General features: G+C 37.5%; 1 protein-coding gene across 1 annotated transcript; it reads left to right on the forward strand.

Annotated features, from left to right (window-relative positions):
* Positions 1 to 17,878: 17,878 nt before the first annotated feature.
* Positions 17,879 to 18,286, forward strand: LOC107013286. Its single transcript, XM_015213234.1, has one exon. It carries the CDS (start codon positions 17,879 to 17,881, stop codon positions 18,284 to 18,286), a length of 408 nt encoding a protein of 135 aa, XP_015068720.1.
* The last annotated feature ends 793 nt before the right edge of the window (positions 18,287 to 19,079 follow it).

Below are 19,079 nucleotides of genomic sequence, written 5' to 3' on the forward strand. Positions count from 1 at the left end.
CAAGGAAGAAGCTCAATAATCTTCAACTTTCAACCTTAATTTTATGGGCTTTATATCAAATAAGGTATGGTAGTTTATCCTTTATTCTTCTCACATTCAAGGATCCAATCCAAAGGCTTTTCAAAAAGGTTTTAAAATCCTCAATCTTCTATTTTTAAATATAAGCATGGTTTTGTAAGACCCTAAAAATGACTTAGGTGAATCTATAGTCTAACATGGTTGTCGTGATGGTATAAGGTTCTAAAATGGTTTATAGTATGTTTTTGATGGTGTGTCTAAGAGTTTAGGTGCAATTGGAAGTCAAACGTCAAGGGACGACCAAGACATTTGATGACTAAGTGACATATGTGCCTCATATATAAATTTAATGTGTTTATGTGTGATTAATAGGTTTATAAGGTCCCTAAAGGAGTTATTATAGTGTATATAGGCAGTGTGTCAATTTTCGTGAAGTTTGGAGGTCAAACGTTCAAGAACGTCCATGACGTTCGAAAGGTTTGCCTTGTAATGACCTTGAGTGTCTATGTATATTTTGTCGACTTTTACGTGTTCGTTTTTGATGAAACTCATGTGGTAGGTCCTAAACTCGTATAATAACATATTTGGAGTGGAAACGTCCGGGAATGACTCCACATAGGACCCTCAAAAGGGCCCTAAGACAGGACCCCGACTTAGAGACCAACACTGCCAGACAGTGGCGAAACGGCAGAGCAGTCGACGGCCCGTCGATGGATTTCATCGGTTGGGACATATTTCCTGAAGAATGGGGAACCTCTGAAGTGAACCACTAGACCCCATCGATGGAACTTAGACTGACCAACGGTCCGTCGATGGTCACGTCGATGGTGCTGAAAAGTTGGCAATTTTTCTATTAAGACTTGGGGGTTATGGGAAATTCACTCCATGTCTTATAAAACGTGGGGACGGTTATTTTAGGTGCTTAGGGGTATTTTAAGAGTATATTAGTGATTAGAACTCTCATTTAAAGCCTTGCATCTAAATCAAAACCCCTTCCCTCCTAAAGTTTCTCCAAAAACATCCATGTGAGTTTAAGATGAAGATGGAGATTTAAGATGGTTCTTCAATGGAGTTTATTCTTCAATTTTTTTTTTGGGTTCTTCAACTAAGTTGTTTGATTTCTTCATCTAAGGCTTCCTATAACCTTAGAGCCAATTTCAATGATGATTTTCAAAGATTTCAAAAAGAAAAAAAAGTCCAATTTCTACTCTTATTCTTGGGTTCTTGCATAAATGGTTTCCAAACGTTTATATATGATGAAATTGATGTATAATTGATATTTTCAAATGAAATTCTTCATGAACCCTTGAACTTCTCAAATCTCTAAATTTCACTAAAATATGGGTGAATTGATTTTGCTTTGATATTCATGAATTCATGTGTAGATTGTTATGCGCTTTTCATTCCTGTATAGATTATGAATGCATGGTGTATAGGCTTTTTCAATTTGATTAATAGAGTAATCAATACTCTTAGAACTATTTCTTGCTAATCTTATTGAATTGATATTGACGTAAGGCTTATGATTTCTAGTGTAGTTTTTATGGACTTTCTAATGATGCAATAATTATATTAAATTGATATATAGGTTGTATAAGATTGATAGGTATGTAATGAATTGACCTAGTTTCATTTATTATTGGTATAATTGTATTGAATTGATGGGTATGGTCTTGGGTAAGGGCCTTATGTTATTGAATTGGATGATTTAGCTTTGGAATCGAAGTGGTAATATGGAGTGGGGGTATGCTTCCCTAATTTCTTTTGTTTTATGTTAATTAGACTTAAATTCTATTGTTATTGGTATGGTCGACTTATGGTGGCGGTGCTATGTGAAATTGATGTGGCCTTGTCGGCGTTACTTTATGCATTATGATGACCATGATCTTGTTGGCACTACTTGAAGTACTATGATGTTTTGTATAGTTGTTTGATGTGAAGTATGAGTATATATATCTATTTGTGAAGTAATGTGAAAGTATGTGTTCTTTCTACGAATTTTAGGAAATCATGTAAACTCTTTCTATGTGTTTCTATGTGTAGTCTTAGGGTAGATGCATGGTTGTTTCTACTTGAATATATGAGTCTATAATAGTAATATTGATGATGATATGGTAGTGTGTAAGATGAATTAAAGATGAAATGGTTATTCCTATGTGCTTATAGAATGACTACTAATATGTGTTAAGATGAAGTATGTGGTGTCTTGTCTTGGTTGACTTGTATCCCTTACTTGATGCTTGTATGAGTATGAATATGTGATGTTTTGACTTATGATGCTTAAGTCTCTTAGTCTTGAATGTATAATTGATATGTGAACTTGAATGATTTAGGGAGTGAACATGCTTCACACGAAAAGCAACAATACCGTATCAATTATTCAACAATGCATACTTAATTAGCCATAGAAAATCATAATTCATCATTATTAGTCATCAATTTCGAGTTTGCAAGAAAACCCACTGGTATAGTAAAAACCTTAGGAATTTGAATTGTTAGAAATCGTCTTTGAAAGGACTCTTGGGGAAAGGAATCCCAAGAGTGAAAAAATCATACCTTATTGGAGAATTAATTCGTGAATTTTGAGTGAAAACCTTGGAGACTTTGTCTTCTTCCTCAAGCTTACTTGTTCTTCAATGGTGGTTGAATAGAGAGAGTGTTTTCAGAGATATGAGAGGGATTTGGTAATTCTGATTTGGAGTGCATGTAAAAGGTTTAAAACTTACCTAAAACAAATATAAAGTCGTCCCCTAAATTACCAAAAATACCCCTCACTTAAGTGGGTCTTTTTGTGAAGTTAAATTGACTTTAAAATGGCGGATGAATCTGGGAATTAATTGCACGTCACGGGGGCAATTCCAATTCTTTGTGTTGTCTGTGCGACGCGTGGCAGCCTCCAAATCATGGCTGCCACAAGCTGCTTTGGAAGCTTGCTCGCCAAGGTTAGGGTCCTCCTTAAGGACCCTTTGGGTGGTCCTTAGTGATTTGTTACTGGACTTTTATACCCTTTATAATATATTCTACCTATTTAAAGTCTTTTTAAAAGTTTTGGATTTAATTTGACACTTCCAAACCTTCACCAAACATAAGGACACCTACTAGTTTAATTTAGCTAGTTTCCGGACGTCAATGTCTTTCATTGTCGTTTTGGCTCTAATATATTCTAATTGAGTTTAATATATTAATATAAGCATGGAAACATCATTTTAACCAACATTTATTAGGAGAAGCGATAGTCTATGTCATGAGACTTCTGGAGTGTTAAATTATCCCACCCTTAGGAACATTCGTCCCCGAATGACACTAAAATCTTTTGGAGGGTAAGGATACACTCAATACCTGCAGCCCAACCAACAACAAAATATAATAATAGTAAGTCACAGCTCATAGGATTACTTCACAACTTCTTTCAACACATACCACAACATTACACATAGTTATTCAATTCTTGATGCACATCATATGAGAGCTCAACATTTGATAACACATAAGGAGGAACTACCTTCTCAACATCAACATGAGCTCAACATAAATTAAAGATTTACCATGCTATCATTCCTCTAAGACAAAAAAAATTCTCAAGAAGACAACATGCATACACAGTTCATATAAGTTAAAAAGTAGAGCATGAAGGCATTTTTCGAAACTCAATTTGGTACAACTTTTACCAAAAAATGCACCCATTTACAAAACAAGTCAATTTAATATTATTCATTATTTTCTTTATTAAGAGGAATTTCTAAACTCAAAGAGTAAATATATTAGGGAATCTGGACATCATGTCAGCCTCGGCCTCCCATGTCGCACCCTTAACAAGATGGTTCCCCAATAGGACTTTTACGGAGGCAACCTCTTTGTTCCTTAACTCCTTCACTTGGCGATCTAGGATCTCAACTGGAACCTATTTATAGGAGAGGTTTTCCTCCACCTCTAAACTTTCAATAGGATGGATAAACACCAGGTCTCTATGCATTTCTTGAGCATAGAAACAGGGAACACTGGATGAACCGAAGCTAGTTCACTAGAAGTTTCAGTTCATAGGAAACTTTTCCGACCTGTTGTAAAATCTCAAAAGGACAAATGTACCTGTGACATAACTTCCCCATTTTACCGATCTCATCATCCTTTTCATAGGTGAAATCCACAAATAGACTTGATCATCTATTTCAACTCAAGATTTCTTCTCCTATTGTCTCCATAAGACTTGCGGACTATAGATGGTCTTCTATCTGTCTCTTATGACCCGAACTTTGTCTATAGCCTCATAGATAATCTCGGGACCATGGAGTGAATACTCACTAACCTCAAAACATCCAACATGGAACCTACATCTTTACTAGAAGGAGCTTCAAAAGGTGCCATGGAGATGATCGAATGGTAACTATTGTTGTAGGAGAACTCAATCAATTGTAGGTGATCATCCTAACTTCCCTTAAAATCAATAACACAGGCTCTTAAAATATCTTCTAGGGTATGTATGGTATTCTCCTCTTTACCATCTATCTGAGCATGAAAAGCGGTGTTAAGTTTCACATTAGTACCTAAATCCTTTTGAAAACCTTTCTAAAAAAGAGAAGTGAATTGGGAACCTCTATCCAAATGATGGACTAAGTAATCCCATCAAGACTCACAGTCTCATTAATATAGATTCTTGCATACTCTTTGGCTGTATATGTGGACTTAACGGGGGATAAAGTGGGAAGATTTGGTGAACCCATCCACAATAACCCATACTGAATCATTTTGCCTCCGGGTTCGAGGCAACCCAACAACAAAGTCCATATTGATGTTCACCCACTTCCATGTAAGGACATCCATGACTCAGCTTAAACCACCCGATTTTAGATGCTCGGCTTTAACTTGTTGGCAATTTGGACACTTAGCAACAAACTCTGTTATGTCCCTTTTTAAACCATCCCACCAATAGACCTCCCGAAGGTCATGATACATTATGGTGGCACCCGAATGAATATTATAATGGGAACCATGGGATTATTCTAGAATTCAATTTCTCAAATCCTCGACGTCCTGGACACATAATCTCCCTTGGTACCGAAGAACACCATCCCCCTTTGGTATAATGACTCATTGATCTTACCAAATACCGAATCCTTCAACTCCATCAATAGAGGATCAAGATGTCCCTTAGGTTTCACCTCAACCACTAATGATGACTCGGAGTTATGATGGACCATGAAATGACCATTTGGAAAATCTTCTAACCGCACACCCAAACGAGCAAACCTATGAACATCTTTCACTAGTTCTTTCTTCTCTTCTTCCACATGCGACACACTACCCATATTTATCCGACACAAAGCATTCGCAATGACATTGGCCTTGCCGGGGTGGTAAAGGACATTCCTGTCATAATATTTCAAAAGTTCTAACCATGTTATCTGTCAGAGGTTCAACACCTTTTGTGTAAACACATATTGAAGATTTTTATGGTCAGTAAACACGTCCACATGAAAACCATACAACTAATGTCTTCATATTCCAAGGCAAAGACTACGGCCGCTAACTCAAGGTCATGAGTTAGATAATTCTTATCATGAAGTTTGAGTTTCCTAGAGGAATAATTTATCACTTTGACATGTTGCATGAGGAAAAATTCCAAGCCCACATAGGCAGCGTCACAATACAACACAATGCCTTCATTACCCTCTGGTAAGGTAAACACCGGAGTGGAGGTAAGCTTATCTTTCAGATCTTGAAAGACTTTTTCACAAGCATCGGACCACTCAAACTTCACCTTCTTTTGAGTCAAAGCTATCAAAGGAGAAGGAATACATGCAAATCCGTCAACAAACATTCTATAGTACCCATCTAGACCAAAAAAATTCTTATGTCGTTGAGAGTCAAAGGTCTAGGATAATTTCTACCGCATCCATCTTCTTCGGATCGACCACTAAACCCTCACAAGAGATAACATGGAAAAGAAAAGCAACTGATCTCAACCAAAATTCACACCTGCTAAATGTGGCATAAAGTATGTGTTCCTTGAGGACTTGCAAGGATAACCTCAAATGACTCTCATGCTCATATTCATTCTTGTAGTATACCAAAATATCATCAATGAACACAGTCACAAATGAGTCGAGGTGATCTCAGAAAACTCTTTCATTAGGTCCATAAATGACGTTGGGGCATTTTTTAACCTAAAAGACATCACTAGAAATTCGTAGTTACCATATCTATTTAAGAAAGCCATTTTGTGAAAATCATCACCTCTTACACTAAGTTGGTGATATCCGGACCTTAAGTTAATCTTGGAAAAGTAGATAGCACCTTGGAGTTTATCAAATAGATCAACAATATGTGGGAGAGGATACTTGTTCTTTATGGTGACTTTATTGAGTTTTCGATAATTAATGCACATCCTAAGAGACCCATTCTTCTTCCCAAACAAGACCGGAGCACCCCATGAAGAAATTTTACGTTGAATGAATGAAATCCTTACCTAGTAATTCTTTGAGTTTGACCTTCAACTCTTTCGATTCGGCCGGAGCCATTCGATATGGAGGAATTGATATGGGGATCGTATATGCTAATAAGTCAATGCCAAAGTCAAATTCTCATTCGGGAGGAACTCCAAGATGGTCATCAAGAAAAACCTCCGTGAATTCCCTCACTACGGGAACAAACTCAATAGAAGGGGTTTCACATTCTATATCCTTAACCCTCGGCACACAGTATAGACAACCCGTGGCTATCATCTTACAAGCCGTCATGCAAGAAATTATTTGACCCAGTGGCATATAATTTCCTCCCTTCCATTCTAAAATGGGTTTATTTGGACATTGAAACTTCACTACCCTCATTCTACAATCTATTGAAGTAAAACAAGCATGAAGCCAATCCATACCCAACATGATATCAAAATCAAACATGTCAAGTTCTACCAAGTCACCAAGCGTAACTCTATTTGGCAGAATCATATGAAATTTCCCATAGACTCTCTTTTCAACTATTAAATCACCCATTGGGGTAAAAACATAAAAGGGTTCAATCAAAACTTCGGCAAGTATATCAAACTTCCTAGCAGCCAATGGTGCAACAAAAGAAATGGTAGCACCAAGGTCAAGCAAAGTATAAACATCGATAGAGAAGACTTGTAACATACCGATAACTACATCGGGAGAGCTCTCTTGTTCACCCCTAGCCTTGAGTACATAAAAATTGTTCCTTTTTGGATCTTCAGATCTAGGACCACTTGATTGAACTTGGCTATTCCCCAACCCTTCACAATAGAACAATCTTTCACCACATGGGCACTTTTGCCACAACCATAACAGCTATTCGTTCTATCAAGGCATTCACCCACATGTATCTTACCACAGTTTCCACAAGTAGGTCTTTCTCTGGGTGACTCAACATTTCTCCCCTTTTGAGATTTAGAGTTAGACACCCTTTTATTGCGAGTCTTGGAGAATTTTGAAGGAACTTGGTTTGAAAACATCTTCTTGAACTTAGGTTCGTCTTGAATGTCAAGCCTACTCTTAGAAGAACCACTTTCAAAAGACCTTGCCTACTTATCTTCTGTATTCTTTTTCTTTAGACGACTCTGTTCTATTTGTTGTGGATGAACCATCAACCTTGAAAGATCCATGTTTTAATGAAGGATGGCTACACGACATTCTTCTTCAAGCTCTTCGGACACACCCATTACATAATAGCTCATTTAAGCCCTATCATTTGAAACCAAAGAGGAAGAATATTTTGACACCTTAGTGAACTTTAAGGAGTATTCCTTGAATTTCATACCTCTTTGACGAAGGTTGATGAACTCCTTTACCTTAGCTTCCCTTTGCTCCTACAGGAAGAACCTTTCAAGAAACGCCTTTTTGAAGAAGTCCCAAGTCATGGGACCACATCTTATAGACCGACTATTCTACCGTTGATTTTACCATGTCTGAGCCACATGATTGAGTAGATAGGCAGCAAGCTCGATCTTTTCAGTCGTACTCACCCCCATAGCAAACAAAATCTTATAGAGCTCATCAAGGGAGTCCTGGGGGTCTTCATCAACCTTGGATCAAAAGAAAATGGGAGTATTCATCCTCGTAAAGTCTCTCAAATAGGTAATCATGGTACTAGAATGTTGGTTTTCTTGAGTTAAAACCTCCCGATTAGTCTTGTGTCGTAATGGCTTGAGCTTGAGTAGTGATGGCTTGGGCCATTTGGAGAATGGCTGCCCTTACCTCACCATCCATTACGGCCGGAGTATTGACCAGCACATGATCATTCCTAGTAACTTTCTCTTGAGGAGGAACTTGATTGCCTTGGGGAGTAGCTCCCGCATTAGCAACCTCCTCTTCCACTCTTCTAGAGGTTGTCCTTCTTGTGTTCATTGCCTATAACGACAAGAAAGAAATTTGATTCTAAAATACACATAGTGTCAAAACCCTAGAGGCAAGACATAGGATTACCAAGAAAAGCGAATTTACCTAATCATCACATAGCATCTCATTCATAATTGTGGCGTGCTTCACAACCATGAACAAGACTCCATATAAATATTGTTTAGTGAGAAATTAACCCTAGGTTATTTAACCTCTTCCTGTAATACCAAGTTTGACATCCATAGAGCACTCCCCTAGATGTAACCGGTGTGGTTGTCCTTGAAGAGGACTTAGACAAGCCCTTAGCATTCGTTATAAGATATCATTTGTTAAAAATCGAAGAAAAGTAAAAACTTTTACATATACTAAGTGAAGTATGCTGAGACTTCTCGCTTATCATACATTTAATCTTACTTAGGATTCTCTTTTAGATACATAATCAACATACATACGATAGTCTAAAATCTATCTCACATAAAAACCATCTAAAGAGTACGAATCTTGGACTTAGTCAATAAAATGTCAATATTCCATATAGGCCTTAATAAAATTGAAATCATTAATAAAAGGAATAAAAGAGTATTTCTTAAAAAACTACAATCTTCATGCCTAGAATAATGAAAAGATAGAATCCCTGAACATGAGGACCTACCAACAATTAGAGAAAGGGTTCCAAGTTTCATCAATAGACTTTTTAATCTTCTATGGTCGGTCCCTACATTTGATGTTATATAAAGTATATTGTTTAGTAAACCACATCTATATGAACATAAAACATTTAAACACAAGCATGAAAAAGACCATGTCTTTAGAAAGCATGCTAAGTAATTTTAAAGCCTTTAATGCACATACAAGAGAACATATACAAGATAAGGATCACAACAACATAAAGCATGATCATAACAAAAGACATATCATCATAAGGTCATATTAACATTTCATTTTCAATAAGTCATATCAACATAACATACAAAACACATACCTATAATCCCATCCCTAACCTACAAGTGCAATGAACATGTGAAGCTCCATAAGCCCACATAATCAAGTAAAAAAGATTGGAAACTATAAGTAATGCTTTGCTTCAGGCAACTTATATCATGAGTAGTCATCACCACATATAGCAACATAGACCAATAACATGTTCATCAACATAAACAACATCATTTAAGAAGAACATCATATATCATAAGCATTATACATTTCATATTATCATGTTACATGAGAATAATCTACTAGGACATTCCTTAGAGCAAACTTGTGCAACGTCTAGGTAGAGTCCCATACCCTTACCTATACTAAGTAGACTCCTCATGTTACCCTAATAAATTTTCATTTTCTTATAGTGCTTCATTTTACTTAATGAAACAATCACCTTAACCGATATTAGACCATGTGAGCTAAACATGGAATTGGGTGTCATGAAACCCGACACCAAAAGAAGGTGGTCGACTTGCCTAGGTAGAACCAAAGCATGAACATAGCATTATAGATTAATCCAATTGCTAGTATTCCTATGGAGGCAGCATAAATAAAGAACTAGGAGATATATTAGAGACCCATAGTTGTACATTACAAGGCAGCCTCTATCTCATGAGAGTCATTGTGAACCTAGATTTCAACTTGGGAAAGGACACCTCTCATATCTAGTTCACTCGGTGCTAAGCTAATGTCCCTTTTTGCACTTCCTTTAGGTTATCATTAATCATCAGTATTATCATAGGCCATAGGAGATTAAATCCTTGTATAAACATGATCATTGCTCATTAGGTTGAAGATGAGAAATTCCTGTCATCACAACCTTTCATTAGTGAAGTTAACATATCATAGTCATATTACGTAAGGAACACAAGAGAAGCATCATCAACCTTGCATTGTCATTCTATTACCATGATCTCACATTTAACATATTCATAGGCCATCATATATGCATAGAAACATCATACATATTTCAATTGCATAACAACATCAATTATAGGACAATATGAACTTAATAGATCAATCATCACATTAGAAGACATACCTATTGCTTCCAAGAATCTTCATCAAGAACTTACATTCAATTCATAACAATCGTCCAATCATATAGCAAAATACTCAGCAACGTAACCAATCCCAACCAGTCTAGTCATACATAAGACTGATTCGTAGTTAGGGTTAAGGGAAAGGGTTCGTTTATGAGTTCGTTCAAGCAATACTTCCAATCCAAACACATGACATTAAGTGAATGATATAACATAATCAAATTCAATTATTTAGTGAGAATATACGCTCCACACGAAAACAAACAATACCATATCAATTATTCAATAATACATACTTAATTAGCTAGAGAATATCATAATTAGTCATCAATTTTGAGTTTGGAATAAAACCCACTCGTAGAGTAAAAACCCTTGGAATTTGAACTGTTAGAAATCATCATTGAAAGGACCACTAGGGGGAAGGAATCCAAAGAGTGTAGAACCCATACCTTATTAACGAATTAATCCATGAATTTTGAATGAAAACCTTGGAGACTTTGTCTTCTTCCTCAAGATTTCTTGTTCTTCAATGGTGGTTGAATGGAGAAAATGTTTGAGAGAGATAAGAGGGATTTGGTAATTCTGATTTTGAGTGAGTGTAAAAGGCATAAAATGTACCTACAACCAATATAAACTCATCCCGTAAATTTCCTAAAACAACCCTTGACGTACCGTTATTTAATACTATTTTCAATGCTTTTTGCTTACGAGTTGTGTGTGTATAGAGTGTTTGTAGTAGTTTTAACATGTTTTTACGTTTGTTTTTTGTAGGAACGTTGTCTAGAATAAAAACGCAGAAGGCAGCTAGAAAATAGTGCAGAAAGATGACCTAAGAAAGCCATCGATGGCCAGTCATTCAATAGACGGTCCGTAGGTGGTGACCATTGATGTGCACTTCAGGCGAAGAGAGAAGATCAGGGAAATATGATCAAGTCTGGAACCATAAACTCGAATGACGGTCCATCAATCAATCGACTGACCATACGGGTGAACCATTGATGGGTTCACAGAAGGCTCCAATACCTGATTTCTCAAGATTATAGGTATGGAACAATGAAGGAGCCTCGAAGGACCGTAGATGAGTCGATGAACCATTCTACAAGTCAGTAATTTTATTCTGAGAAGATGCTGAGCTGATGAAGAAAAATAATTCTATGTCTGGAATGACGGAGGCAGTTTATGGACTGTTGTTCCATCGATAGTCCTTCAGTAAGGGTTATTGATCAATGCCGCGTTTTTGAACAAGCTTTCCTTATTTAAATTCCTTTTAATATACGATAATATTTTCTATAAATAGGGATTAAAACCTCATTTTTTGGGGTTAGACATTATTAGTATTGTTCTTGTTTTTTTTTGGAGAATGGTCTTTGCGAACTTCAGCAATAATTCGATTTCCGAATTTGGATTGAAGATTTGTCTTGCAATTTTAAGTTGATCTTCTGGGTTTATTCTTATTGTTGAAGTAAGTTCATGATTTCTTCGTTAAAGATTATGAATTATGATCTGGCTTGTATAGGTAACTAAATCCACAACTAGGGTTGTGGGAACCATGGGTAATTAACAAAGTAAACCTAGAAAATAAGCAATTCTAAAATAGGTTCTTGCATGTATTGATAATTCTTTCCCTTAGAAGTCTTTTTAAAGGTGGCCAACATTTGAACTCGTCTTGTTACTATTTACCGGACCAAGGAGGTAGTAATAGGAAAAAAATTATCAACATAGAATTTGTGGGGGATACTATCTAATAGGCTAGTGTCGATTGGTGCAAAGTAATAACTAAGCCATATATCAATTATGATGTCTAATATGAAATAAAGATAAGGGTTAGTAGCTTATATACATGTAGCCGGACCAAGGTACGAGGTGAAATTCTCTAGATGCTGGACCAAGGATTTAGATATACATAACTTATCACTTTACATGTAAAACACTCGATAAGAATTTTTATTCCTAGGAATACTGCATTATGAACCTATGAAGAACACATATACCCTAGTTAATCTCACAACTTGAAAAAAACTAAATTTTTATTTTTGTTTATTTGTTAACTTAAAAGTGTTAAAGAAATTTGTTTCAGAAAACTCCCCCTTTAATTACTTGTTTTCGGAAATACCTTGGCTAAAAATGTATAATTGTACATTTAAGTTAAGTCTATACCATTTTCTCGTGGGATCGACCCCAACCTACTAGCTGGGTTCTCTACTTGATTATGACTGCTTATATTTCTTTAGGGAGTTGTAATTTGAGCGTATGAAATTTTGACGCCGCTTCTGGGGAATCTAGATTTTAGTTTAATTATAAATAAATAAGTTTATATTTAGTCAACAATATCCTGATTTTACTTTTTCTTTTTTTTTCATGTCTTTTAGGTCTAGCTTTTGTGTATGCCAAGTACACGAAGCCGAGTTGAACCACTCATTCCATTCGATCTTGGACTTAATCATACACTGCGAAGAATGGAAAATCAACAAAACCCAGCCAATCTAGGTGATTGGGCAATTCGTCAGCTTCTATTATTGGTTGGGGTACACACTCAAACTCTTGTCAGATTGATGATGCGTTGAGGATGCAACCTCCAGCACTATGACCTCAGGATTACTATAGGGGAAACATTAACATTGCTGGCTCTGATGAACCTCTTGTCTTTCCCCCTTTGCCACCGGGGCAAACATTCTTGGTGACAAGTATTTGATGCAGATGTTCACCGCAAAGGGTTTATTCTTGGGATTTCCATCAGAGGACCCTCATGCTCATAAAAGCAAACTGAGGTCTGTGTGTAAGAGTTGTGTGGGTAGGCCATACTTGGATATGAATGTCATTGGGTTACGAGTGTTTCCTCTATCACTGACAGGAGATGCCACCATATGGTTTATTGAGCTTCCCTACAACTCCATTTATACTTGGGGTCAGTTGAGAGATGTGTTCTTAGCAAGGTGTTACCCAATATCCAAGAAGCTTAACCATAAAGATAAAGTGAACAACTTTGTGGCACCAGCTGGGGAGTCAGTGAGTAGCTCTTGGGACTGATTTACTAAATTTTTGAGAGGCGTCCCACACCACCACATTAATGATGAGTCATTAAAAGTGTACTTTTATCGGGGTCAAGATAATAACAATAAAACAGTACTCGACATCATTGGGGCGGGAGATTCCTATGGAGAGTGCATATATGTAGAGATCATAGAATTTGGAGAAGATATCCCGCAACAACAAGGCTTGGAGCAGTAGAAAGTTGGACACTGGATAAAAACCTTTGTAGTACAACAAACAATCCAACAGTAGATAAGATGCGGAAGAGTTGGCACAACTGAGAATTGAGCTAGGGTTGGTTATGAAACATGTGAGTAGAGGTGAATAAAATGTAAATGCGGTGAGATATTTGACTAAACCACCACCGCCGGTAGATGATTATTATAATGAAGAAGATGCCTATGCAGGAACGAGAAGATGGGGGGTTTCCGACCAAACACCCAAGGCTCCAATCAGGAAAATTGGCGCCAAGGTCAAGGAAATCAAGGTCGAAACTATGGTAACTACAATTTGGAGGGTCAATATGTTCGAGGTAGAAACTACAACCACGACAACAACTTCAACCGGGGTAACTATGGTAATAGGAATGATCGAAGTTGTACCTATATTCCCTCACAAAATTGGAAAATTTCTCCTTGGGACGGTGGGGGTAGTAAGGCGTGAGTTGAAGATATGCTTTAAAAGATGAGGACGAGGTTTGAAACTAATGATGAGCATGCCAAGGATATGAGAGGTGATTTAGCTAATATTTTGCAGAAGGTGGATGCACATGTAATTTTGATTAAGCATCTGGAGATACAGATGCCTAAATTGTCTACTACTGTGAATCTATGCCAACCTAGCAGTCTTCCTAACAACACCATCAAAAATCCTAAAAATGATGGCATTTCATGGAAGTCACTACTCGAGGGGGTAAGCAAACCATTGATCCACCTATGCCGTCTGTGCTAGAAGATGCTAGGTGAAAAGACAAAGAGGTTGTAGAGGCTAGTGGAGAGATGTTGGAAAACACGGTTATAGAAGTAGAGGTGTCTTAGAAAGTGGTCCCCATTCCTAGACCTCCACATCCATTCCCTTAGAAATTACTAAAGAAGACTGAGGATGGTAAATACCAGCGATTTATAACTATGTTGAAACAACTTTCCATTATGTCCCTTTGATAGAATCTTTGGAACAAATGCCTGGGCATGCCATGTTTATGAAGGGTGTGGTGACAAAGAAAATATTAGAGAGTTTTGAAAATTATGATAGAATGTAGCATTGTAGTGCTATTGCTACAAGGTCTCTTGTGCAGAAAAAGAAAGATCCTGGTGCTTTCATCATTCCATGTACAATCAGGTTTGCTACATTTTGCTAAAGCACTATGTGATCTTGGTGCAAGCATAAATGTCATGCCTCTTTACATTTATAAGAATTTAGGCTTGGGTGACCCAAAGCCTACTACGATGTGGTTACTGATGGCCAATCGAACAATGAAGAGGCCTATTGGTATAGTCCATGATGTGCTTGTGAAAGTGGAGTCATTTATATCTTGCAAATTTTGTGATTCTTGTTTGTGAGGTGGATTTTGAGGTTCCCATTATTCTAGGTAGGCCGTTCTTTTCCATCGAGCGTGCATTAGTTGATACGGAAAAGGGGCAGATAAAGTTTAGAATGATGAATGAAGAAGCAACTTTCAACATCTGTAGATCCATAAAGAAGAGTGGGGAGATCCAAACGATATATGCTATATCCTACAAGGTTGATAGTATATTAGAGGTAAAAATTGATGATAGACTAGGTGTTGAGGCACTAGTGGCAGTTACCATGAATTTTGAGAGTGATGGTATTGAAGATTACGGGTCTTTTATGGCTGCACTTAAATGAAATTAATATCGGTCAAAACAAAAGAAATTGGAGTTAGATATGAAGCATCTTGAGTCTCCATCCGCGAAACCATCTATTGAGGAGGCTCCAAATTAGAGATGAAGGATCTACCGCCTCATCTGAAGTATGTGTTCTTGGGTAGAGATGACACATTCCCTGTGATAATTGCAACGAATTTGAATGGGCAACAAGTAGAGTGTTTAGTGGAGGTATTGAAGAGGTTCAAACGAGCCATTGGTTGGACTATTGTGGACATTATTAGGATTCCCCTCGGTATTTGTTCACAAAAAATCCAACTAATGCCCGATCACAAACCAAGTATTTAGCACCAAAGAAGGTTAAATCCACCTATGCAAGAGGTAGTGAAAAAAAGGAGATCATCAAGTGGTTGGATGCCGAAGTCATTTATTCTATTGCAAACACTTGTTGGGGATGCCCTATTCAGTGCATGCCTAAAAAGGGTGGGATGACAGTTGCGTCTAATGAGCGAAATGAACTAGTTCCAATACAGCAAGTGAACGGATGGAGAGTTTGTATGGAATACCGGAAGTTGAATGCATGCACTAAGAAATACCATTTCCCCATTCCTTTTATGGATCAGATGTTAGATAGACTCACAGGAAAAGGGTGGTATTGTTTTCTTTGATGGCTATTCGGGTTACAATCAAATCTGTATTGCCCATGAGGATGAAGATAATATCACTTTTACTTGCTCTTATGAGACATTCACATTTAAAAGTACGTCATTTGGGTTGTGTAATACACCGGCCACTTTCCAACAATGTATGACGTCAATATTCTTAGATATGGTGGAGGAAATTATTGAGGTGTTCATGGATGATTTTTTGGTTGTTGGAAACTCCTTTGATCGGTGTTTGAGCAATTTGGCTGAGGTGCTAAAATGTGTAAGTATTGTAATCTAGTAATGAATGGGGAAAAATGTCACTTTATGGTGAAAGAAGGTACAGTGTTGGGCCATCGTATCTCAGAGAAGGGATAGATGTTTATCGAGCTTAAAGTCGAAGTTATAGAGAGGCTTCCTCCACCTATCTCTGTAAAAGGTGTGAGAAGTTTTTTGGGAGATGCAGGTTTTTACCGGAGATTTATAAAGGATTTTTTGAAAATGGCACATCCTTTATGCAAACTACTCGAGAAGAAATGTAAGTTCTATTTCGATGAATCTTGTCTGAAAGCATTTAGAGAGTTGAAGGAAATGTTAGTGTCCACACCCATTATTATTTCCTCTGATTGGAGTAAACCAGTTGAGGTGATGTGTGAAGCTAGTGGGTTGCTCTTGGTGTGGTATTTGGACAGAGAAAAGAAAAAATATTACACCCCATTTACTATGCAATTAAGGCCCTGAATGAAGCTCAAAAGAACTACACGGTAAGCGAACAAAAGCTTCTTGTGATGGTACTTTCTTTTGAAAATATTCACTCCAATTTGCTTGGTACGAGGTTCATAGTGCATAAAGACTACTCCGCGTTGAGGTATTTGATGGTGAAGAAGGATGTGAAGCCAAGGATGATTAGATGGGTACTATTACTGCAATAGTTTGACTTTGAGGTAAAAGGAAGAAACGGGACCGAGTATCAAGTTTCTGATCACTTGTCTAGGTTAGAGTATGAAGCTATGTGTGAAGTGGAAGATAGGTCTAAAATTTTTCATGTTTCTCTGATGAACATGTATTGGCCGCTTCTCAAGATTTCATTCCATGGTTCGTAGATTTTTCAAATTATCTAGCTATTGATATAGTTCCATCGGACTTGTCTTTCCATCAGAGGATGAAGTTCATGTATTGTGTGAAAAAATACTTTTAAGATTAGCCTTATTTTTAGAAGAGTTGTGCAGATGGGAATATTTGTCATTATGTACCAGAAGTTGAGATATTGAGTGTTTTGGGGGCATGTCACTCCTCGCCAGTGGGTGGGCACCATAGTGGTATTCAAACTACGCATAAGATTTTACAGTCTGGGTACTATTGGCCAACTATTCACCAAGATGCTCACGAGTTTGCCAAATCATGTGATCCGTGCAACCGAGATAGAGGAATCTCGAAGAGGCAAGAGCTCCTTTTAAACCTCATTTTTGTGATTGAGTTATTTTATGTTGGGCATTGATTTCATGGTCCTGTTTATGAGTTCTCATGAGATGAAGTATATACTTGTGGCGGTCGACTATGTGTCAAAATGGGTGGAAGCAATAACTCTTCCTAACAATGAAGGAGAGAGTGTCATTGAGTTCTTGAAAAAAAATATCTTCTCCAGATTTGGCATGCCTAAGGCCATTATTAGTGATGGGGGCTCTCACTTTTGTAACAAGTTGTTTAAAGGGCTACTGTAGAAATATGGGGTTCGCCATAATGTGGCTACTCCTTATCATCCACATACTAGCGGGCAAGTTGAGGTGTACAATCGAGAAATAAAGCAAATTCTGCCGAAAATAGTGAATGATAATAGAACGGATTGGTCAAGGAGTCTTGATTATGCTCTTTGGGCCTACCAGACTCCATACAAGACTCCCATAGGTATGTCTCCATACCAACTTGTATATGGGAAGGTTTGTCACTTGTTGGTGGAGTTAGAGCACAAAGCCATGTGGGCTATGAACAAACTGAAGATTGATTGGAATAAAGTGGCGGACCAAAGACTAAATGGGTTGAATGGTCTTGATGAGCTTCGCCTCAAAGCCTATGAAAGTTCATCCATCTACAAAGAGAAGATGTTGAAGAAGTATCACGACCAAAGGATTGAAAAGCCAGAATTTGCGATTGGTGATTTCGTTCTTCTATTCAATTCTAGGCTACGCTTCTTTCCAGACAAACTCAAGTCCAAGAGGGCAGGGCCATTCCTCGTCACTAAAGTGTTCTCACATGGAACAGTTGAGTTGGAGAATAAGGAGGGTGCAAAGTTCACAGTCAATGGGCAAAGGATTAAAATCTATTTGGGGCATGCGGAGAATGTCCATGAAATGGTTGAGGCCTATCACCTTGATGAAGTCTGAGTAAAAAAGGAGCCTCCGTTGTGTAACGAGTTAAATCAAGCGCTTCTTGGGAGGCAACCCAAGGTGTATCCTCTAGCCAACGATAGGTTTTATTTTTTTTGTAGGAGTAGTCGTATATTCGTATTTCGATTTCGTTTTAATCTCATTTCATTCTTTCCCGAGTGCTAGTGTTGTCTAGAGATTAGTGTAGGTTCCATGTCTAAATATTGTCAACAAAAACACAAAAAAATAGCCTAATGGGTGTTACATGTGCAGTGACCAACCCAAAAATCTGCAGAAAAATGGTCTAGTGCAAAGGTCTACGGACCCTATCAACCAGTCGTCTTTCAATCGACACACCATTGATGGTGTCAGTAGATCCCAGGTATATACCTTAAGTTTTCTATGTCTATATGAAAATGATGATCCCAGTCGACGGACCGTCAGCTGACCTATGGACCGTCAAGGGGGTTCCGTAGGCCCTAAATTCCAGTAACATGAGCCAACCCGTCCGGTACTATTAAAGGAAAACGGTTTATATTCATTCCCACCTTAAAATTCTTTTAAAATTCCATACCTAAACAATTTTGTTCTATTATTTCTTTCCTTTTTCACACACCATCATTCTCGCAACCTCCATATCAATCCCAAATCACAATCTCCCAAAATTCCACAAACTAACTTTCTTGTTTCCCCGTTGTTCTTTGGCCGGTGATCAATGTTTGGGCGCGTAAGCTACTATTCAAAGTTCATATCACAACCACACCAGTACGAACTAAAATTTCTATTTTACACTTTGAATTCTCGTTCTTAG

Source organism: Solanum pennellii, chromosome 3, assembly GCF_001406875.1.
Source record: "Solanum pennellii chromosome 3, SPENNV200".
NCBI classification, from domain to species: Eukaryota; Viridiplantae; Streptophyta; class Magnoliopsida; order Solanales; family Solanaceae; genus Solanum; species Solanum pennellii.

What these genes read in the sequence shown, in the direction of transcription:
- LOC107013286 (XM_015213234.1), top strand. Translation starts at nt 17,879, where the DNA reads ATGTGGGCTATGAACAAACTGAAGATTGATTGGAATAAAGTGGCGGAC.